We start from the raw sequence: 24,654 nt of genomic DNA, 5'->3' as shown, positions 1-24,654 counted from the left end.
TATCCTTTAGTAGAAATGAAATGATTATCTTGGTAAGGAATAGGTTTCCCCACATGAAAGGTCTCTAAGAGGAGGTTTGATGAATGCTTGAGAGTTTGCTATAGTAAGATTTCTTTTTTCAAGAATAGATTTGAGCAGGTGACTGCTGACATTCCTTGCAGAACTGATATGGTGGCATTCTAGAATCTGGGAAAAATTGTCCCACTTTAGAATTCATTTATGAATCTAAGCTCTTTTTCTCTTAATGCCAATGCTTTCATCATATTGGTAGGTCCCAGGCTTAGTTAAGTCAGATATATTATTAATAAGTATCTAGTTTTTAAGTATGACTAAGAACCAAGACATGGAAGTCTGGAAAAGAGAATTTCAGAGTGTCACATAGAACATTAGTTTCATCCCTAATATATCACATTAAAACATAAATTTGGGTACCTACTTTGTGTGTGTGTATGAGAGAGGAGGAGGTATATATATGTACATCCTTTGAAAAGGAAAAATATCATTAATTGAAGATTTAACACCAACTACCCATATGGATTTGGTTAAGGCACTTACCATGTCAATGTCTTAGTTTCATCATCAACAAAATGAATGGTTTGGACTATGTATGTGAAAATTTTTAAGGCCAAGTTAGGTGGGGCAGTTGATAGAGCACAGGCCCTGGAGTCAGGTGGACCTAACTTTTGGGCTTAAAGTAGACAAATTTGACCTTAGCCACTTAATAATTGTCTAGCTGTGTGAACTTGGGAAAGTCACATAACCCCATTGCCTTAAATAAAATTTAAAAAAAGAAAATTCCTAATTCTAGAATAAATTTGTTTCCGAAAGTACAAAGAAACCACATCTTATAAGAGCAGTACAATATGCCATTTGTCTCTATCCCTTTCTTTCCTCCCTAAATAAATCAGTGTACAAATTAATGTTAATGAATAAATGAAATCAAAAGAATAAAGAGGCTTAATAACCATTGGTAATGGATATAATGTAACAATACTTTCTCAATCTTTGACACATCAATGGACTTTTAATTCTTCCTTTTGTTCTTGTTCAGTCTTTTCATTCTTGTTCAACTCTTTATTACCCCATTTGGTGTTTTCTTGGAAAAGATAATGGAGTGATTTGTCATTTCCTTCTCTAGTACAGATGAAAAACTAAGAAAAACAGGAATAAGTAACTTTTCCAAGGTCACACAGCTAGCAAGTGTCCAAAATCATATTTGAACTCAAATTTTCTTGACTTCAGGCCTGGGGCTAGTCATTATGTCACCTAGCTGCCCTTTTGATTGTACCAAGTGAGATTTTATTTTCTTCTATCATCCCACCAGCTCTCATAGACATTTTAAGGTTTTAAAGAAATATAAAGGAACTTATGTTCAGAAAGAAAAGACTGAGTCTCTTTGATTTAGAAAATTAAAAGCAATGATATCTGGTCATTCACCTAGAGATGTGACCTTTCCAAAGCCTCTTCTCTGGCTGGAATTTGTAAACCTAGAAAACTCCTGCATGAAAGACTGTGAATTTCTTTAGAAAGGAATTGAATCATACAACTTCTTTCGTGTCAGTAATACTCTATAGGCTTTAAACTTGGTTAACTAACAGAAAATTAATACTTTAGAGAATCTGTTATTTATAACTAAATAATTCCAAAGAACTGTGACTCCATCAGTGAGTAATCCCTCTCTTGATATAGATCTCAGCTCCTATGCTTCATTGTTGACACTTTTCAAGCTGTTGCTATCAAAAGTAGTAGTCAGTACCTGGTGGACTACCTTCTGGAGATAGGTCTCTCTTACTTTGACCTTGTAAAGCTGGTCTTTGAATGACAGACATAAAATCTATCACTAAGCTCATCCTCAAAGCCATTTAGACTTGATAAGGAGTTTAAATATAGAACTGGTTGGTTCTTATCCTTCGCTATCAAAGAAGACCAAAATGACATCACTATGTTTGAGACAAATTACAGTTTGTCCATCCGTAGCTGATCAAACCAAATTGAGATCAGAATTCTCTACCACCAGTCAGCACATATAGTCCATGTGAATACATGGGGTGGGTGCTCTAAATTTACATATGTCACGTTTCCTTTGAGCTGCTTCATTTCTGCCTCCCATATAGAGTATAGCACTCTTATTGATAAGGGCATGCCATCCTGGGTGAATTTGTAACAGAGTCTCCCATGTTGTACAATCAATTGTAAAGGTCTTCAATGAGACCTTCAGGGTGTCCAAATAAAGCTTCTTCTGTCCCCTTGTGAGTGCTTGCCCTATGTAAATTCTCCATAAAATGGTCTTTTTGGCATATAGTTGTAGATTTATTAAATATAGAACTGAAAGTGGCTTGAAGGACCATCCGGTTCAGCCTCCTAATTTTACAGAAAGGGAAACTGAAACCCAGTTACCTTAATTTGTCCAGACCCGGTAATTTGTCCAAAGTCACCCTCAGAGGTGATTTTTAGAATTTGAATGTACGTCCATTGACTTGAAATCGGCACTTCCCCCCCGCCCCCATGCCACACATTCCCCTAAATACACTTTCAGAGTATGGATATCCTTAAAGAACCCTTGACATAAAAAGGCATCCAGGTGTGATTTTAATGGAGGTTGCAATTTATTCTAAATGGAACAGATCTTTCTTATCAAAAGCTATTCTAAAATATTCTGAAAATATTTTTCTAGGTCATTCAAATGTGGGACAACTACATTGAATAGAAGTATAAATATTAAATTACAACCTCTTTTTTAGTTAGATGTTGACCACAACAGGATACATGCTTTGGGTCACAACCTTGGACCTTAAAACCACAAATAATCCTATTACACCTGAAAATGATCCTTTACCTAATTCAAGAGTCCCCAAATGGAGAGTTGGAAGTGAAGAAAGGAGAGTTAGGTGTTTGAGAGAAAGAATTGCTTGGAATGACTTAAACAGATGTGTATGAAAGTCAAGTCAAGGAATATCAGTGAATAAAGAAGCTATATAACTCCTTTAAAGGTAGAAACAGCAATAGAAAAAATCCTTCTTCTGTGAATAATGGGGGGGAAAACACTTACTGAAGAATAATTTGAAATTGAACTATGGGCACAAGGTCCCTTTCCTCTTGAGTGTTTCTTTAACAAAGAAGAGGAGAGATGAAAGAAGTGAATAATGCTGTGCTTAATGGCCAAAGGTGGAATACGTTTTCGGGAAGAAATAGAGTTATCCACAGCTCTCATTTTCCTCAACTATAAGATGAGAATAATAACAAAAGCTATCTCTCAGGATTGTTGTGAGAATCAATTGAGATAATATTTGTAAAGTGGTTGTCCCAGAGTCTGGCACATAGTAGGCACTATGAATGCTTATTTAACTTCCCCTCTCCCTTCCCATGATTATCTCACAGACTCATCTGAATGATTCCTCAGCAGACAGCTTCTTATCAAATGGATAAGACAGGCTGTGTGATTTTGATGCTTTTTCCCAGTTTCATTTAAATTCAAATTGGGGCTTCACTCTTTGGTATTTTCTCTTCTAATTTCAGATGACAATACACTGCACGGACCAATTTTCATCCACGAACCAAGCCATGTGATGTTCCCATTGGATTCAGAGGAGAAGAAAGTAAAATTGAATTGTGAAGTTAAGGGGAATCCCAAACCACTTATCAGGTTTGTTGAGTTTAAAGCAAAGGTTGACAGTTTTTCTTATTACTTGATAAAATATTTATTGACCAATTATAATGTATAAAATGGATATTTATGCAATATGTATCCAGATGAGCATAAATATTCACATTTGGTGTTTGCCACCTATAATATATAAAGTTACACACATGCACATTTTGAAAATACACATGGTGAAATATATATATATGATGAATACATATATAATACACAGGAAAAATATACATAACTTTATGCACATGCATATATGTTTATACATACACACAGATGTGATTACATTTGTGATATTTATTCTTACATGAGTTATGCCAAAAGTCTTGATGAATTTTAAAACTTAAAATGCAACAAGAATTTTGGTCCATCCTATATCAGAAAATACATGGCTATATGTGTGTGTCCATTATTTCAGTAGTGTAAAAAGTTCCTTGTAGAGAGGAATTTCTTCTATTAATGTAGACGGCAACACTTAGATAAGTTGTAGTCTTAGAGAATTGCTTGAGGGAAATGAAAAATTGAGTCAGTTAATCACTGAACAATAAGTAAACATTTTTACGTATTTACAATGTGCCAAAAACTATGCTAGGCTCTGGGGAAATAAATAACGTTTAAAATAATCCATGAGGGGCAGCTAGGTGGCGTAGTGGATAAAGCACCGGCCTTGGAGTCAGGAGTACCTGTAGGGTTCAAATCCAGTCTCAGACACTTAATAATTGCCTAGCTGTGTGGCCATGGGCAAGCCATGTAACCCCATTTGCCTTGCAAAAACCTAAAAAAAAACAATAAACCATGAATGAGCTAACATTCCTCTTAGGGAAACAACATTGTCATCCAAACATACAAGATACTCACAAAGTAGGTAGAAAATAACCCTAGATTGGTGGCTCTATCAGTTGGGAAGGATCAGTAGCTACTGATGACAGTAGCATTTAAATTTCGTTTTAAGGGATCCAAGAGATTCTAAGATTTGGAGGTGAGGTGGAAGAGAGCATTACAGGTATGGGAGACAACCAGCAAAGGCAAGGAAATGGGAGACTCCGTGTTATGTGTTATTTGTTCATTATTACTCAATTAATTGACTTTGGAGGCTAGACTTAAAATTTATTCTTTCTTAATTTCTCGGTGAACAAGTCATGTTTCTTGAAGTTTAATCTCATTTGCAAATGGCATTGTACTGATTATATAAAATTTTATACAAAAGAGATATTCCTAAATGAGATGCATAATCACTTAAACTATTCATATAGGAAATACCAAGTGGATAAAGAATGATTAGTGTCCAAACTATGATAGGAATTGCATGATCAACCCAGAGTTGGGAATGATAAATAGATAGAGACTGAGAGACAGAGCTGAGAGAGAGAGAGAGAGAGAGAGAGAGAGAGAGACAGAGAGAGAGAGATACATATACACAGAGAATCAGAGAGAAACAAAGAGATATATGTCTGAGACTGAAGGAATACCAATCTGAAGAATCAAAGTTTTGAGATACATAGTGGATATGAGTAGAATGTCACAAATTTCCATAATATATCTAATCACAGAGGTAGCCTGGTCATGTAGCAAGAATTAAATTTAACCTGAGAGATGCATAGCTACCCAAATCAAATCAGAGATATAAAAGGATACTTGTGCATGTTGAAAGGTCCCCCTGTGGAAAACTTATGGAATAATAAGGGGAAATCACAGATGGATGCAAAGGAGTGGATAGGGTGGAATCTGCTCTTTGGGGTCAGGTCCACAAGTCAAGGAGATGATTCACATCAAGGAATATATACTGTGGAGTTACTCTTCTTCATTAGCTCTGGTCCAGTCAAGAACACTCACTTTGATTCAGATCCTATCTCTGTGCTTTGAGTTGTTTGTCCTCCTTGTCTAAACTGTTTCTACCATTTAGGATATTTTGTTTCTTTCAGGACTTTCAGATATTGTCTTCTGCAAGAGTTTTTTCCCTGTGTCTCTGCCCTCCTCCTTGCCCTCTTCCTCTCACTCCACTCACCTGTAGTCAGTATAGCTTTTAAATAAAGATATTATTTCTTCATTTAAATGTAAGCTCCTGGGTCAGCTAAGTCACACAGTCGATAGAGCACTGATCCTGAAATCAGGAGTACCTGAGTTCAAATATCAGACACTTAATAATTAATTAATAATTAATAATAATTAATAATTACCCAGCTGTGTGACCTTAGGCAAATCACTTAACCCCATTACCTTGCAAAAAAGAAAAATAATGAACGTAAACTCCTGGAGGTTAAGACTTGCTTCTGCCTTTTTTTCTCTCTTTTAAATGCCCAGCACTTAACATAGTAACGTGCAATGATAGAGACTGTATCTGTGGTTTCATTTTGAGTTCAAATCCTGATTCTTATATGTTTTGGCTGGGTGACTGAGAGTGTACTTCTCCTAACATATTAGTAAAGAGTTCAGAAACACTCTCCTACCAGTAGTTCATAAGATCAAAGATTTAAAGACCCCTTCATTTTACAAATGAGAAAACTGAGGCACAAAAAAGACTAGGGTCTCATAACTGATAAGTATCAGAAGTCAGATTCCCAGGTCTTCCCACCTCCAAGTAAAAAGCTCTTTCTAGCTGTGGTCCCACTAATAAGTGCATTATGGAGAGTCATTAAGATTCCTAATTACCTGTTGTGTGTGTATATGTATGTATGTGAAAAAGCAGGACTGCAGTTATTTCCCTAACATGGATATATTTCTTTATGTTTCTTTCAGTGACCCACCCATAAGAAAGTGGCCAGAAGAGCATTATATTATTTTTAAATGTACCCTAACCATGTACATCAGTCTGCTGTGGTTCTTTTTTCCCCTCTCTGTTGGTTGGGAGCAGCTTTCTGGGACAAGCAGATCTATATTATAAAGGCTTTTTTGGAGGGAACCTTGCCTCATGTCTAACATTCTCTCCCTTCAATGTGGGAGTCTGTCAGACCCCTGTTCAGAAAGACTTCCTATTGCCTTTTGGATAAAGTACAACTTGTCTGTCATTAAAAGCCTTTCCCACCATGAAGAGCTACTTCTATGGGTTTATGAGGTGTTACTACCTGTCATGTACTCTATGTCCAGTTAAACTGAATTATTTGTTCTTCCTTGTACGTAACATCTCATCTCCCATCTCTACCCTTTTTCACTCTGTCACTCATACCTAGCATGTCCTCAAAAAAAAAATCCCTCACTCTCTTCACTTTCTACACAAGGCCTTTCTTCATCCCTACAGCTTTGGGGCTCCAATTCCCAAATTTACTTTGTGTATGTCTCACTTTATCTATGTACTCTATTTACCTCCAAAAGAATATAAGCTCCTTGAGGGAATTTTCATTTTCATGCTTTCATTTTCATCACTAGTGCTTGTTGAATGAATCAAATAATTGATTGATTAATGATTACATTGGAGGAGGCACAAATAAGCTAATATAACAAATATTCTCCTTTCTCAGTCAAATACCAAGATGTATCTTTGACTCCTTTTTTCCCCTAAAAGCTTCCTCCATTGCTTCCCTTGTCCTTTCACTTATGATCATATCCACAAAGAATGCATTTTCTTTAATTAGGCTGTGTAACCCCAGCATATAACCCCCTTGAGCCTCAGTTTCCTAACCTGTGACATGAAAGGACTAGACTAGGTGATTTTTGATGTCCCTTCCTTTAATTCTATGATATTATAAAAATCATTTAATTTTTCTAAGTGCTTCAGGCCATTCCCTAGTTAAGACAGATTTGTTGAATCCTGCCTTGGTTCCCAACACTGACAAAAATACAGATGCTTTTCATCTTTGTATGGAGTAAGTCGATTTTTTTTCAGACCTGTAGAGTCCTCTTCACTTTTTCATTTTTTTAATATAAAAGAAAACAAAATCCATAGAAGGGGGCAGGTTGGGAGGGGGATGACCTATTTAACATTGATCCACTCCATTATTTCCCCAATAGTGCCCTTTAATTAACATTGCTATGATACTTTAGCATTATTCAATATTGGGATTTTGGTACTTCTTAGGAAGAATATCATTTAAAGACAATTATTCCTTTAAGACCCACCAGGAAGAAAACCAAGCAAGAACACTTTTGATGAAATGCACCCAGAAAGGTGAACAGGGATACCTGATGCATTTTGTTCATTACTCCACTGCCAATTTTCTCCTATAGTTTTTATACAAAGAAGATTGATGTCTGCATGAGCTTAAAAAAATTAAAAATCCTTCTAAAGAAAGCAAAGATCGTGAACAAAGAATGGAGGAAGCGGTTCCCACTGCAACAGTGTCTTTCTTCCTGCTGTATTTCAGTCTTCGGTTGACTTTGAGAAGGGAGGGAAGGCACGGCTAGGAGAGATTCCAAGGTTAGCCACTCGGCAGGGTTCTTCAGTCAGGTTTTCTCCACAGATACCCCATCCAACCCCTCCACATTATTGCTCTTCTTTCCATTGAGCTTCTCCTTTTCCATTGTTCCCATTCCTTTGATTTTAAAAGGGCTGACCCAAGCTCAAAAAAGATGAAGCGATTCTGAGTCACCAACGTGCCAGACAGCTAGAGCGTCCCTGAGGCCAGGTGGCATTCGTCATCCAGACTCTACAGGAGCTCTCCAGGCAGGGTGACTCCAAATCCTTAGCTGGAGACTTCCCACTTTTCACTGTGACATTAGAACTAAAGTGAACTTGGTAATACACAACTCAAATCAACCAAGTTTCTTTTTCTTTTTTTTCCATGGAGTCAAGTTGAAATAGTTTATTGAGAAGGAGGTCCAATTGGCAGCGACACGTCCCTACTAAGAGCATTTCTGTCTGTGTATCTAGAACTTTATAAAGAAAGGAATTCAATAAAGTCTGACCCCAACTGTGTTTGGGTTCCCCAGGGGACTGATGAATCTGCCCATGAATTCTGCCAGCATGTCATAACTGGAGGGCATCTCCACCTGTGCCATCATATCTGCATTGTTTCTGAAGTGTTAGTGCCTATGAAGAGACATACAGTCTGCAAAGAAAGTAGATGATTATTGCAAAGGTTTTGTATTTTTTTAAATTCTCAGTCAATTAACTAAACACAAGACATGTTGAAATGAACTGAGACTATATTGTCATAGAAGGCCTAACAATCTTTTGTACTAGAGAGTGCAAAGAATGGCACAGAAAATGCTTTTTGTACCAAAATATTTCCCTTTACCATTCACTTATAAAAACAGTTCTTTTCTATATGTATATAACACAATAAAGCAGATTTAAAAATACCTTCTACTAACCATTTTAAATGGTCTACAAGTGTAGACAGACTCTCATTACACTCTGTTACTTTGCTGGTGGTACACCATTTCTAAATACCAAACTCTAATCATAATTCACATTATATTGCAGTTCCTTCTATGAGTTTTCAGAATTGTCATATTGAATTGGTCTGCTATTCTTTGAAGGGAAACCTAGGTTGGAGCCTTGCTCAATTGATTGAGAAGGAATATTCCATTGGATAGGAGTTCCTTGAGATTGAAAGCAGGGATGGTCTATTTCTTTCTTTGAATTCTCAACTTAGCATGATGCTTTGGACATACTAATTGATTAATAAATGTTCATTGACTGAATAATATAACAATGTCAGCATTTAATGCTCATCTTTTGTAAAACTTCCTCCAAATACTCAGTAAATGGCTGATGCATATCTTTGTACAAACATGTCCTCTCCCAACCACCTATTAGCAAGGAACTAGAAAATAAGATCCTCAAGGGAAAGGGCTATTTTACCCTTCTTTATTATGAGAGGGAGTGTGGCAGAATGGATAGAAAGCCACTCTAGGAAGCAGGAAGAACGTGGGATCAAGTGTCATTTCAGTGGCATCCCAGCTGTATGTCCTGGGCAAATCTCTTAACCTCTATAGGAAACTCTGAAAGGTACCAGAATAGGTACTGATCTACTTTGGAAAAGGAGTTTCCTCAAGCAAGGAGGTCTGAACACAAATGAAATCATAAGTTTAGCTCTATCTTCCCTGGATGTCCAGTTGTTAGTGCAGGGTTTAATATTCCATGAGCAATGAACAAATGTGAACTGATGATTATTTTAATTCATAGGAAGACACATGTGTTGAATTTGGAGATTTACTTCCTCAAGTGTAACATATAATAATATTATTATAGAGACAACCAGGTGGAACATTGACTAGAACACTGCACCTGGAGTGAGGAAGACCTCTGTTCAAATACAGTCTCAGATACTTACTAGCTGTGTAACCCTGGGCAAGTCACAGCTTTAGTGTCCTAAACCTGCTTTAGTGTCCTAAACTTTAAGATGGGGATTGTTGGGAAGATTGATTGAGATGATATTTGTAAAATGTTTAGCAAAGTTCCTGGGACATAATAGATATTTACTAAAGCTTCATCCTTTCCCAAATGCCTCCTCTGTCTAAATTACAGATAATAGTTCAAATATTACCATAGTATTCCTGAACTAGATTTACCCAGTGTCAGATATCGAGGCAAAAGGTGAACTATGTAGGTCTACAATTTTGGTCTTGATGCCAAATATCCTGTCTTTTTAAATTACTCTAATTCTAAATTCTTTTTTTTTTAAATCCAGTCTGGATCCAATGCTAGACGTGTTTAACACACCCTTAGAATCTCTAGTTCTTAACCTTTGCCTCTTCCTTCATTGCTCATCACTAACTATGGGATGTCCTGTTCCTGAGTAGCCTATGAATGTTGGAGAAAATCAAAACTCTACATCAAAGGAATCCTTCATATTTCCATCTTAAAACTAGCCACACCCTTCCTGCTAGTCTTCAGTCCTCTTTTGTGTTCTTGTTTCCTTCTCAATTCCCCACCACAAACATAAAGGTTAACTGTTGTTTGAAGACAGTCTGGAAGCTGAGAGACCCATTGGGAGGTGCTTTTTGTCATTCAAGGTCCAAAGAATTAAGACCTGATCTAGTGTGAGGACCACATCAATGGAGAGAAACAGATGAAGATAAGAGTGTTTGTAGTGGCAGAAGTGATAAGTTTTGGGCCATTGATTGGATTTGACAGACAATAGAAAATGAAACATCAACCAAAGACACATCTTTGCTGCATTTATCTATATGTAATCACAGAACTAAAATCAACAATAGATCCATGTTTGGCATCTAATTGCTCATCAGTTCATCAGACTGACATATGGTTGAGCAGACTTCCTCACAATTTCAATATAAACCCAATATTTTATAGACAGGTTCTTATTTAGTGTTTTATGAACTGAGCCTACTAAATTGGGCTTCAAAGTATTCCTCTGGCATTTAATTTCTATGGGATGTTAGACAATTATTTCTCTGGACTTCAGTAATCTTCATTTCAAAAATTTGAAATTGGGATTAGATGAGTCGTATTGTTCCTTCCAGTCTTACTTTCTATGTCATGATGGGTCATGCTTCAGTTTAATCAAATATTCAATAATTATCAGATAACAGGTGTAGGGTAAGAAAGGCCCTACTTGTCTTTGAGTCCAACATCCTCAGTTTGCAGATGAAAAGAACTAGGGCCATCAAGTTGTTTGCTCAAGGCCTAACATGTTCAAAAAAGTGGATTGAAAGCCAGGTCTTCTGTATCCATTCCTTTGTATTGCAAAGTTTCTATCAGTCTAGTATTGCTACAGAATTCAAAGAGTCATACATTCACCAGGGCAGCTAGGTGGTGCAACGGATAGAGCACCAGCCCTGGAGTCAGGAGAACCTGAGTTCAAATCCAGCCTCAAACACTTAATACTTACTTAACAGTTGGGCCTTGAACCAGTCATTTAACCCCATTGCCTTGATAAGAAAAAAAAAAGAAACACACCCAAACAGAAAAATCAGAGAGAGAGAGAGAGAGGAGACAAGGAGGAGAAACAGAGACACAGACAGACAGAAGCAGAGACAGAAAGACAGAGAAAGATCAAGGGATACGATTTCTTGACAAAGATCCCCTGATCTGGAAAGAATCATTGAAACGCAAGATCTGGGTTCAAGTTCCAGATATAGTGCATGTAATAGTTCAAGAATTCGGGGAAGATTTAATATACCAGAGTATTAATTTCTTCATCTTTAAAATGTAAATAATAGTAATATTTTTGCAGTTTTGCAAATAAAATTCTTTGTAAGAATTTAAAGTATTTAGGTTCCTGGCATTCAGTAAGCACTTCCTTATTTATTGGTCATATACATATTGGCTATTATTACTGCATAATTGCTTAATATTGTCCTGTAGGCTGCAAAATATTACAATTGTGATTATTTGGAAAAAATGTAATATTAGACTCTGGGAAATTATAAATGATGTCAAAGATGTCATTCATTAGCCTAACATATTATCTGGTCATAAATACAGTTATTTAAAGTGACACTGAATCCTTTTAAATATATTGCTTGGTCAGGATATCTTAGGATCTAGCTTTGGTTGAATAAGGCAGTTTGAATTTTCAAATTGCATTTAAAAAATCAGAAATAGTATTGTGTGCTATTTATATTTCCTATGTTTTAGACAATTTAGAAATATTGATTAATATTATAAGGATTTATCTACTGGCATTTTTCTACCATAGGTGGAAGTTAAATGGAACAGATGTTGACATTGGTATGGATTTCCGCTACAGTGTGGTTGAAGGCAGCTTGTTGATCAATAACCCCAATAAAACCCAAGATGCTGGAACATACCAGTGCATAGCAACAAACTCATTTGGAACAATTGTGAGCAAGGAAGCAAAACTTCAGTTTGCTTGTAAGTAGCAATTAAATCACATGGCAAAAACAGTATTTCATTTCTGTACCATTATGCCAAAGAAACAGTAAAAACCATTTCTTTAAAAAGGAGACACACATATTTTTTAATTTGTTGTATAATGTTATTTTCTAAGATGTCTCATTTTATTTGGAAAATATCATGATTTGTAGGATAATTTGTTAAATCTGAGTGGGAAGAGAAAGTTCTATTTTTACGAGTGTTGAGATATTTTGGTGGTGTGTTGCTTTGTATGCACTTCATATACGCTAGGGAGTGAGGAAAGCCACCTGGTAACTGAGAATAGCATATAACTATTTTAATCACTAAACTGTAATGGTGGTTAATGGCTTTAAGGATGCAAACGAACACAAACTATATTTCTAAATAGTAAATTCATAATAGACTCAACAAGCAGGTGTGACAGGGATAGCCTTCATTTCAGCAGATCTGGTGAAAACTGAAAGTTCAGCCACATTTTAACAGAGTTTTCTGTTTACATGATTAGGAATTTCCTACTGTAACATCCAGGTTCCTTCAGTAGTCTACTAAGGCTGAAAGTATCATAATTGCAAAATCTAGTGGCAATAACATTGCAGAACATTCTCATTAGCAAAAGCATCCCAGGGAATACAACATCAAATATAACTAATATCTAATGCTTTAATCTATTATTGCCATTCAGATGCATTTTCATTAGCTGAGAAATGAACTTTCTATATAGAATGAATATGTGAATTTCAGGATTATTATTTATGGAGGTCAGCCAAGATATTGCTTCTTAATATTCTTAGGAGCAGAGATTAGTAGGAGCATGATATAAGTGATGAAAAATTACACAGGGAAAATCTAGTCATTAATCAAGCATTTTCTTAATCTGTATATAAGGCAATTACAATACCTAATCCTGTATTTGGAAATAAAAAAACAAATCACAGGAGTGATGATAGAGATTCATAGGATCTTATCATGGTAAGGAATCTTGTGGTCATCATTGTACCTCCCACACAAAACAAGAATTTTCCATAATCTCCTTCACAGGTAATTGTCCTGTACCTACTTCTATACTTCCTTTCTTTCAATCAACTATTGTTTTCCTTGACAAGTTTCATCCATTAGTCCTCATCCTTTCATTCAAATCCCCTGAGACTAGTAAGAATCTATATCTCTTCTACATGATAACCCTTCCAATATTAGATCACTTGTCACCCCTGTCTCTTATTCTCTAGACTATATGTTTTTACTTCCTTTAACCATGCCTCTGATAGCAAGCTATCTAGGTCCCTTATCACAAGAACCATAATTCCTAAGCTTTTTATATCTTCATATACCAGTTTTGATATCTTCATCTGTCAGTGCATATAAGTTTTGATCCATACTCTACTCATAATAAATGCTCATTAAAAGAAAGAATGAATACCAGTTTATACAATTTCCTTCAGATCAGAGCATATTCCCTTGACTTGTTGACTTGGCTGATTGCATCCTGGATTATTCATTGTTTGTAGTATTCATTGTATGTAGTAAGGACCTTAGAAGTTATCATGCTATTATCACACTCTGATTTACCAAAAAAAAAAAAAAGGAAAAACTGAGGTTCAGGAAAGTGAAATGATGTATGCAATGTCACACAGTAATTATCAGAGCTCCCTTAAAACATGGTTTCTAGCATAGACATTGTGATTGTGATTTGACTAGTACGGTATATTGTAGGATCATTATCTCACTCAATCTAGATTGAAATTTGATGTCATATTGTCTACCATCACCCCCATCCATTTCACAAATGAAAAAACCAAACATTAGAGAACCTAAGTGACTTGTCAGACATAACATAAGTAGTGACAGAATTAATAATTATTTTCTGACTCCATATTCAGTTCTCTTTCTCCTGAAGCACATTATCTTAACAGCATCCCACAGCAAAACAACATAGTATGTTATAAATTCCCACATACAACTGATATGAATTTAAACTCCTCAATTTGTTCCATTTCTTGAAATGAAGTCAGCTCTTCCCCATTGTTAGCTTCTTTAGATATTAAATTCAGCCATCTTTCTAAGGTTACCTGCTATCTTGAAGCATCAGTTAAACATTAAATCATTATGTTAAGTCCTATGATAGTATCAGTATGGGAACTCTCTCCAAAGATATAGCTCATAACCCATTTGTAGCTTTATAGTTTATTGTCATAATATAAAACATATTTTTACAAAATTATCTTAGATTCAGCAAAGTTAAAATAACTTTTGAAGTTTGAATAATCCTCAAACAGCTAATAAATGAGACAAGCAGAATCTGAATCTAAACCTTCTTGACTTTAGGTCCTTTACTCTTTTCATTATATCATGATGCTTTGAAATGAATTTCATAATTTTATTGAGGCAGATGAAAATGGCATTATAGCATCCACACTTTGAGTTTCTATTTAGCTTATATGTCAGCTAAAACATACAGATGATATGAATTTATATAATAGAGATTGCAAGGATCCCCCCAATTCTGTATTTGTGTGAATTTATTTTATCTTTACCTAAATTCAGTCTATATTTCTTTCTACTAAATTTTATCCGGGTTCATGGTTCATGAACCGTGGTTCATGTTTGTTTGTCTCTTATTCTAGTGCATGGAAATAGACTGGACTCTTGATTCATTGATATGGTATTTATTTGAAAATTTGGTAGTTATGACTTGAAATTCTTATTCCAAGTCACTGAAAAAATATTGTTAGCAAGACAGAACCAAGTAAAGAATTTTTTCATCTGTGGAATGGCTAAGGGAGTGATAACCAGCTGATTGACTGGTCAACATTCATTCAAAACTATGGCTCATTTTGGTTTGACAAATCTTTAAGTGCCTACTGAGTGCAGAGTAGGACTCAATAGATCTTAAGAGAGAAGTTGTATTTACAGAACAACTGGTCCCTACCCTCATGGAGTATACAGTGAAATGGAGTAACTTGATACATTAAAATGACTTACATGAAATAATAAATGAGTGGTAAATAAGAGAAAAACAAAACTGTGTGAAGTCGAAGAGTCATTGTTGATAGGAAAGGTAAGGGGAGTTTTCTTAAAACATCACTTGAAATTAGATTTAAAGGACTGGGAGAAATTTAATAGGTGATAAGTGGAGAAGAAGAGAGAGGATTCCTGGCAGAAGGAGAAAATGAGCAAAGTTAAACTGTGAAAATTCACAGTATATATGGCACAAGAAGTTGTTAAATTTGACTATATCATCAATTATATGAAGAGGAATAAGATGGTGTATGGTCAAAGAAATAGAGAGTTACTAAAGAATGGCAGAGGGGAACCCTTGAATGCCAAGTCATGAAGTCTGAAGTTGATTCAATGAGACAATAGAGAGTCTTTGAAGGATTTTTATCAGAAATTTGAAAATATTTCTGTGGTCAATTTGAATATGGTTGAATGGAGGGGAAGTCATTAAAAAATAGGGGTAGATAAAAATAGAAGTTGTTCCACAAATTGAGGTAGAAGCTAATGAGGCCTGTGCTTGGACTTGTAATATGTAAGAAGAGAGAGAAGGGCAGAGATATTGCAAAGGCAAAGCTGGAAAACTTGATAACAAATAAGGGAAAAGAAGAAGTGTTTTTGAGGAAACACTAGAGCTCCAAATTTAAGCTGTTGAGTGAATGGTGATTCCTCTAAAAGAAAAAGTGAATTAAGAAGAATGAAGACATTTTGGTGAAAAAAGATTAGCTGATGTTAAAAATGTGTTTGACAAGTTGTTGAGACATAATTTAAAGATATCCAAGGAACAGTTGGAGATGTGAGACTGGATAGAGGTCCAAGCTGGAAAGCAGATTTGGATATAATTTGCATTAAACAAAAAAAAAATGATGTGGGAGTAAGCAAAATTTCCTGGGGCAGGGGGGAGAAGGGAGAGAAGAGAAGGTGATTAAGGAAAGGGCAAAGGACGACAGGGAATATCCACTTTAAAGGGTTAGGAAGATGACAAAGAGATAGTGAAAGAGAAAAAAGCTATAAAGATTGAAGGAAGTTCAAAAGAATATCATTATCTTAAAGCAAAGGAGAATAGATTGTCTAGAAGAAGTCTGACATTCAACAGATAGGTCAAGGAGGCAAAGGATTGAAAAAGTTCTTTGGATTTAATGATGAGGATATCCTTAGTAACCTTGGAGAGTGATTTCCATAAAATTTTGGGGATAGAAACTAAAATGAGAAGAATAGCAAAATGGCAAGTAAGTAAAGCCATCAAGTAGAAACTTATTAAAGCAGTTTTACAATGTAAAATTATAAATATATATATGACATATATATATACATATATATATATACATATATGACAAAGGCTATATAGGTTTTTTTCATCGATCCTTCCCTAAATTTCTACTTTAATCCTTCTTCACCCATTCTCATCTTAATTTATCCCTATCAGCAAAGAAGCATAGTATTTTTTTCTTAATTTTATTTATTGCATTCATAATTTATCTAATAAAATGGGCATTTCCATAACAATATAAGAAAAAGATTGCACATAAAACTGCCAATCTGTGTTCAATTCCATATTCCTTTTAAATGCATGATAAAGTTCATATGTAAATATCTTTTTTTCTCACCTCCCCATGTCTGAGTTCAGGTGTCGTATATGATACCTATTCTGTTCAGACATGAACTTAGGAAAGTCACTTGAGTTCCCAGGTCTTTAATTTCCTTAACTAAAAAATGAAGGAATTTGATTTGACTCTCTTTGAGGTTCCTTCTCCTAGAGTTCTGTGACAAAGAATGCCTCTATCCTACTAATGCTATAATAACAAATGGGCTTAGGTCTTGTCCTTTCTACCCATAAATTTTTATCCCTTTAAGTTCATACTTTTCATAGCTAATTTTCTAGGAATTGCCTACATTGATTACTGCTTCCTTTTCTTCATCGCTCATTCATTCTTATACAGTTTGCACTTTCACTTATTCTCCCTTATTATCTCTTAAATGCCAAGTCAAATGACCTTTTCATTCTACCTTGATGACATTTCTACAACTATTGACTATTCTTCTGTTGGCCACCATCTTCTCCTGATGGTATCCTCTCCACTGATTTTCATATTAAATCTTTCTCTCAGTTGTTTTCCTAACTCACATTCTGTTGCTCTCACTCTCCTTTGTGGAGAGTTTTCTCTCTGTTTTCTCTCTGTTTTCAGTGTTTTCTCTCCTGAACTTCTGTCTCTTATAATTCCAGACGACTGTCCTTCTAGCATGTCAAATTTAACATATCCAAAAGAGATCTTTTCATCCTCTCCCACGTCTGCTGAGTTTTCCGAGGAACAAATTTTCTTTTTTCCTCAATGGTGCCACCATCTTCTAAAATACCCAAATTCTAAAACTTGGTCTCCTCTTTGGATCTTGTATCTTATTCTCATTTTTCAATCAGCTACCCTGTGAGCCATTGATTTAAAGATGCCTTGTTGTGGTAGCTGAGTAGACTCAGGAGGACCTGAATTCAATTCCTACCTCAGGCACTTAATACTTACTTGACCCAATTGCTTTGCAAAAAAAAAAAAATCAAATAAAAAATTAAAGATACCTTGACAATGAAGGTATCATAGGATCATAGATTTAGAACTAGAAAAACCTCAGAGACCCTTAAAATCCAATCCCTTCATTTTAATGATTAGAGAAGTGACGCCTAGAGAGATTAGTAACTTGTTCAAGATTATCAAGATGTCTAATAGTTCATAGATTTAGAGCTGGAAAGGCTGTTTGAGGTCAGTGAGTCCAATCTGCTCATTTTGCTAATGAGAAAATAAATGTATAGAGAACTTAAGTGACTTGACCAAAAAATTGGGTGAGTAAATATCTAAATTTATTTTTGAACCCAGGACTTCCTTACTACAAGCCCAGGGTCATAGCCACTATACCAGGCTATCTCTCAGATAGTAAGTGATAAAATCATGATTTATTTTCAGGGGCTGGGATATACAATCAAGCATATTATTCACTAACACAATTCCCTCTGACTGGACCTTTTAATTAGCCTGACATCTTGTCCTAATTATCAAAAGTGTGAGATAGAGAAATGCCTTGTTGCAAAAGGAGAGAGTAGATTAAAAGTAAAGCCCTGGGGGGGTGGGGCAGCTAAGTAGTGCAGTGGATAGAGCAGGGGCCCTTGGGTCAGGAGGACCTGAGTTCAAATCCAGCCTCAGACACTTAAGAATTGTCTACTGTGTGACCTTGGGCAAGTTAGTTAACCCCATTGCCCTAAAATAAATTAAAAATAAATTTAAAAATAAAAAGTAAAGCTCCAGAGGTCATAGTGATGTGGAATTATCTTTCTGGCTTGACCCTGAACACTAGGGTGTGGATTAGGGACCCTGATAGGAACATGATGATTATTAAGTGAGGAAAAGACATCACTTAGCTCACCCAAGGCATTTCTTTGAATCCACCAATAATTGTGATCATTCAAAGGGTGCATATCTCATCACCAAACCTGCTGCTTTTATTATATAATTTGAAACATTTTCCATCTATTTCTCAAATAAAAAAAAAAGATTTCTGGGCAACTGAAAGAGCTATCCCAAAGTTCATGCACCAAATCAAAGCATATTAATTAGAGAAAACTTGGTGACACAGTGGGGAAAAAACACTGGACCTAGAGACTTGAAAAATCTGAGCTCAAATCTGACTTCAGATGCTTCTTAGCCATGTGACTCTGGTGAACCACTTAGCCTCTTGTCTGTCTCAGTTTTCATATCTGTAAAAAATGGCACAATATTAGTTCCTACCTCCCAGTATTGTCATGAGGATAAAAATAATAGAAAATTTGTGAAGTACTCCGCTCATCTTAAATTGATATATAAGTGCTAGCTATTATATTGACTCATTTAAAATAGCAATTCTTTTAAGTTTGGTAAGAATGTACTTTCCCAGCCCACAAGTGTTTTGAAGTACAAAATTTCAAGAGGTAAAGGAAACTGAGAATACCAATAGCAAGATGAGCAACAGCTTAAGATAACAGTTGACACAATGGCATTGAAGGAACTATGGTGAAAACAAAAGTACATATAATTTCATTGATATAGCTCTGTTCATATATATATATATATGTATACATATACATATATATATGCATATACACACACATGTATGTGTGTCAAATCCCTTTGTTTAAAGGAGCAAGGGAGTTGTTGATCAATATTTTATTTTATTTTTTATTTTTAAAGATTTTATTTATTTTGAGTTTTACAATTTTTCCCCTAATCTTACTTCCCACCTCCCACCCCCCACAGAAGGCAATTTGACAGTCTTTACATTATTTCCATGGTATACATTGATGTTGATCAATATTTTAAACTCAATAAAATCAATTTAAAGACTAACAGACTGCCTTCTGTGAGGGACTTGGGGGAGGGAAGCAAGATTAGGGGGAAATTGTAAAATTAGAAATAAATAAATAAAATATTTATTTTATTTAAAAAATGAGTGAAGGAAAATAGAAAATTAAAAAAATCAATTTATAATGTTCCAAATAAAGAAAATTAGGTCATTAAAAATCAGAATAATTTCTATGTATGTAACCTCACCTTTCCATGGAATAAATCCCTAACAGGGAATTTCAGACTTGACCCCATAGAGGCTATTAATCTATTTACCTAATCTTACTATTCTCTTATATAAAAGTCCCCACTGATGTGCTTCTCTTTAAATCAGACAGTAGATACAATTAACTCATAGCAAACACATTTTATTGAGAAGGAATAATAAGAATACTTACCATAATACTCAAGTTTACTTTCTCACTAATAAACATAATATTGATCAGATTCTTAAGTCTTTTGTATTTGTTCATTTGTACAATGTTGCTATTCTTGTAGAAATATTTCTTGGTTCTGCTCAATGAATATTTGTCATAAAGGTATTTTTTCATTCTCAATTTAGAGGAAGAGAAGGCAGGAGGGAGAGGAAAAAATAATTACAATTTATAAAAAAATTCAATGACAATTACACTAATACATAAATAACCATGAGAATATTAGTCTCAAATTTGAGTACAATATAATGACCCACAAATGTAGGATTCATATGTAGCATAATCAAATCGTGACTTCTGGAACAGCAGAACCTGGGAATTGTTTCTTTTTTTATGCTTCTTATTTGGCTCCATTTTGGTGTAGCATTTATTGAGTAGATTGTTCATCTAGGTTCCTGGACTGTACAGTTGGCTCTCTTCTCTGCGACTAGGAGCCCTTCCTTGAAGCTATTCCCTCCTTCAACTGACCACCTCTCTAAATCCTTGTTTCCCTCCCTACTTCCACCCCTGGATGCATTGATTTCTACTGCACCAGAAAGAATCTTAACTTTAAAACTATGACTAATGTGTATGAAAAGAGAGGAAAGAAAATTTCCTTCCTTCTCCTTCCCCTACTTTCAGCAAAATTTCCTCTACAAATTGATCCTGCTATCACTGAGTTTACATACCTAAAGCGTGATTGGCCAATTCCTTATTCAGAGAACTAAGCTATCCCTGGAGAGGTGAGGATGCCTAAGATTCCTAATAATATGAATCACAACCTCCCCTCTGCCACTGTCAATAGCATTTAAAAGAAGTTGATATGAAACATTCCCTCTTAAAATCCATAGCCCCGTCTCTCAAAAGAACATACAGTCTAGGGAAAGAATGGGTTTAAATTTAGAGTATGGTGGATGAAAGGCACACAGTCCAAGAATAAATTTAAAATTGCTGGTATTGAATTCTCATCTTGTATGTAGAACCAGAATTCTTTTATGGTTCAAGTTGTCATTTGCCTTGAATCATCTGTATCTGTATCTGTTCAAAGACAAGTGTCTTTGACTTGCACTTCTGTCTCTCTCAGTTCTATTCTACTGGCCTCTTCTCTGTGAATGTATGCTAAGTAAGTGATATGTTTATGCACACACACATACATACATTTATATGAGAGAGAGAGAGAGAGAGAGAGAGAGAGAGAGAGAGAGAGAGAGAGGATTAAGATATTTTTCTCCTTCAAGAGAATTCCAAGTTATAGAACTGAAATGGTCCTCAACTGGAGATGGATCCTCTGGACCAAGTTTACTGATGAATGAATTGCCCTTTTCTGCTGCAATTGGTAAAAGTCATCCTCTCAGACATACTCATCATGTTGTTTTCAATCTTAACTTAGCAAAGACATGCGTACCTCAGGAAAAGATCAAAAGTATGAACTCTCCTCTTTGTACATAGGACTGATACATTGGAATGGGAGGGGAACCCTACTCTTCCAAAAGGAAGAAGAGATATTGAAAAGGAAATAAGGTCAAGTCTATGTGGACAAAATTATCATAGCTAATATAATTTGTATAAAGCTGTAAGGATAACGGAATGTTTTATATACTTTAAAGGGACCAGTAAGTGGCACACTGGGAAAAAGTCCTAGACCAGGAGTCAGGAAGACTTGAATTCAAATATTGCCTCCAATATTTACTAGCTTTGTGATTATGGTCAAGTCACTGAACTTCTATCTGCCTCAGTTTCCACCTCTGTAAAATGAGATTCATAATAACAGCAACATATTATTTTTCATTGTCTTTTTTCAGTCCTCTTGCACAAAACATCTAATATGAAAATGTTTTACATGATTGCAATTGTATAACTTATATCACATTGCTTACCATCTCAGGGAGAAGGGAAGGAGGGGGGAAAAATTTCTAACTCAAAACTTAAAAAAAATCTTTAAAATTGTTTTTACATGTAATTGGTGAAGATTAAAATATTGTTTTAAAAATATGAAGTTTATCTGCTTCTCAGAGTTCTCACGGGGCTCAAACAAAGGAACATTTTTAAGGGACTTAGCACAGCTCTTGGTATTCTTAATAAATGCTTTAAAAAATTAGATTCTGTCACTTCATCTTTAAAACAATCCAGATGGGTAGGAATTATTATTTCCCTCATCTTACAGAACCTGCGGAAACTGAGGCTAGAAGTTGCTAAGCAATTTGACCAGAACCACAGAACTAATAATTATTCGAGAGCGGATCCAAACTCAGATCTCCCTGTTTCAAAGCCTGAGCTCCATTTACTACAGTACAGAAATAAAGGACCTGTATCAACAGCCAAATCTAAATCTATTTGAAAACCTTGTGCTCCCATATCACTAACGCAATTTTTCACTTATAAATTAGGTGTATTAAAAGACACGTGTATCACATGACACTACAACGCCTGCCCTTATGGAAAAGGAGGATGTATTGTCTTGAGAGTTTAAGTGGCTTGTCTAAATTGATTGAGTTCATAAGACAAGTTGTTCATTTCTCCATTTTACCTTGTTTGACACAGACTGCTAGTCCTCAAGTAGATTTGAACACAGCTTTCTTTTGCTGCTAAAGGATCCAGATTGTCTCCCAGGAGACAGGTCTTTCCTATCTAACTGATGGTCAGGAAATGGATTTGGGGAGTTGATAAAATTATTTCCTTTCTAAAGAGAAAGTAGGTTTTATAGGTGGCCTTTCAGGGCTTTTAAAACACTGTATACGCTGTATATCAGAAGTAACATAGGAAAGATTCATTTAACTTCTTTTCTATAACGGAAAGAGCTGTTTAGCGCTCTTGCAAATTAAGGAACTTATTTAAACTCACAAAGCTAGTGTTGGCAAAAACAGGACTTGAACATGGATCTTCCTAGTATCAAAACCCGTTCTCTGCCTACTAGGCTACCCTGCCTTGCATTCACATATATACACTATAGTATAGATTCCAATAGATTAGAATAGATAATTTCCATGATCCCCTTGAGCTCTAGTTTCTAGGAGTGTACGTACATCGGACAGATTTATCATCCACTTTGTTCTCTGGAACTCTCGTCGGAAATATGTTATTATTGGATATAGCATTAACATCTAAAAGCTTCATGTTGTATACCTTAATTGTGCATAAATTTGTGGTTGTAATTTTAATTTAATTGGTTTTAGGATCCATAATAAGAATAATTGATAACAATGTTTCTGCTTCAAAAGTTAAGATGCAAATTTGCTATTTATGGGCAATTCAGTTGTAAAACATTCTGAATATTGATATTTAATGATAAATAACTGTGGGTAGGTAAACTGCATTTCCCCAAAGCAGTTAATGACATATTATCAGTTTTCTTACTCTCAAATTGTTTTTATTTCCCCTCTCATTTCTGAGAAAGATGTGCTTTTACCATAGATCATAATGAACAGCTTCCTAGAGAATAATCTAATAACTCCAGATATCAGTCTGTCAGGGTGATTGCATCATAAATATTGCTCAGGGCCTCCTTCAGAGAAGTTCAGCTGCTTTATAGCAGCCCAGATCAGCCAAATCAAAGACTTCTGCTATCCATCATGCTAAGGCTTTGAACTATTATAATTCATAGCTAAGTACTTCTAAATTGCTTGTGGTATAATTAAATCCTTTAATAAAACCAAGTTACCTAACTGAAGTAAGAAAACCCTTAAGATCACTGCCATTTCAAAGGTTTCATTAGCATCGTATAAAATGATATGGTATAGGATTTTGGGTAGGGTAAGAAAGTATCCCCTAAGAACGGGATGGGATGGGATGGGAATGGAAAGGAAAGGAAAGGAAAGCACAATAAAGAATAGAAAAGAAGAAAACAGAATAGCATAAAGAAGCATAGGATAGCATAGTATAGTATAGATAAAATGGCATGATATGGAGGGTGGAGTATGCTGGCACAAAGCAAACTGATTCTTGTGGGCAAAGAAGTTTTTGAGGAATCAGAGGACTTGAGTTGTGGTCCTGATTCTTTCAATATCTCTGTGTCTTTAGCCAAGTCATCTTACCCCGTCTGGATCTTAGTTTTCTCACCAGAAGAAGATAAACTCTAAAGTTCATTCTGCTATCGAAATTCTTTGATAAATTGTTATACCTTTTGGGTTACTCTCTTTATAGGTATTATTAGAGAATTTAAAAATGGAATTATTAACAGTATATCCTTATCATGTTCCCTGATATATGGAATTTGGAGATAAGTGGGGGAAAAGTGATTAGGGAAAGAAGAGGATGGAGGAGAAAAAGAGAAGGTATGGAATGAAAAGGTGAGAGAAACTCTTTGTGATAGTTTACTCAGAAGTTGAAGATGGAAAACTGCTCTCTCTTTTCTTTGTCTACATCAAGGATTGTGTCTCTAGGACTCATTAAGTCCATTATAGAACAGATGGTCACTTCATTTTTTTCTAACAATTGAAAATACCATAAATCTCCACTATTTATCTGGAAGAAAACATCAAAATAACTATATTGAATAAATATTGGGGACCATGTTGAGAA

At 35.3% G+C, this 24,654-nt stretch overlaps 1 protein-coding gene across 1 annotated transcript in view; it reads left to right on the top strand.

Annotated features, from left to right (window-relative positions):
* Nucleotides 1-24,654, top strand: part of LOC141494999 (contactin-4) — a 582,571-nt gene that overhangs the window by 194,326 nt on the left and 363,591 nt on the right. Inside the window, exons 2-3 of the mRNA XM_074196081.1 lie at nt 3,517-3,643; nt 12,193-12,368. Of these exons, the coding sequence (XP_074052182.1) occupies nt 3,517-3,643; nt 12,193-12,368 (303 nt within the window). The remainder of the gene's footprint in view (nt 1-3,516; nt 3,644-12,192; nt 12,369-24,654) is intronic.

The sequence above is a fragment of the Macrotis lagotis genome, chromosome 8, assembly GCF_037893015.1.
Source record: "Macrotis lagotis isolate mMagLag1 chromosome 8, bilby.v1.9.chrom.fasta, whole genome shotgun sequence".
Lineage (NCBI taxonomy): Eukaryota > Metazoa > Chordata > Mammalia > Peramelemorphia > Peramelidae > Macrotis > Macrotis lagotis.
Note: the sequence above shows the minus strand (reverse complement) of the source record. Positions and strands in the feature narration are given on the sequence as shown.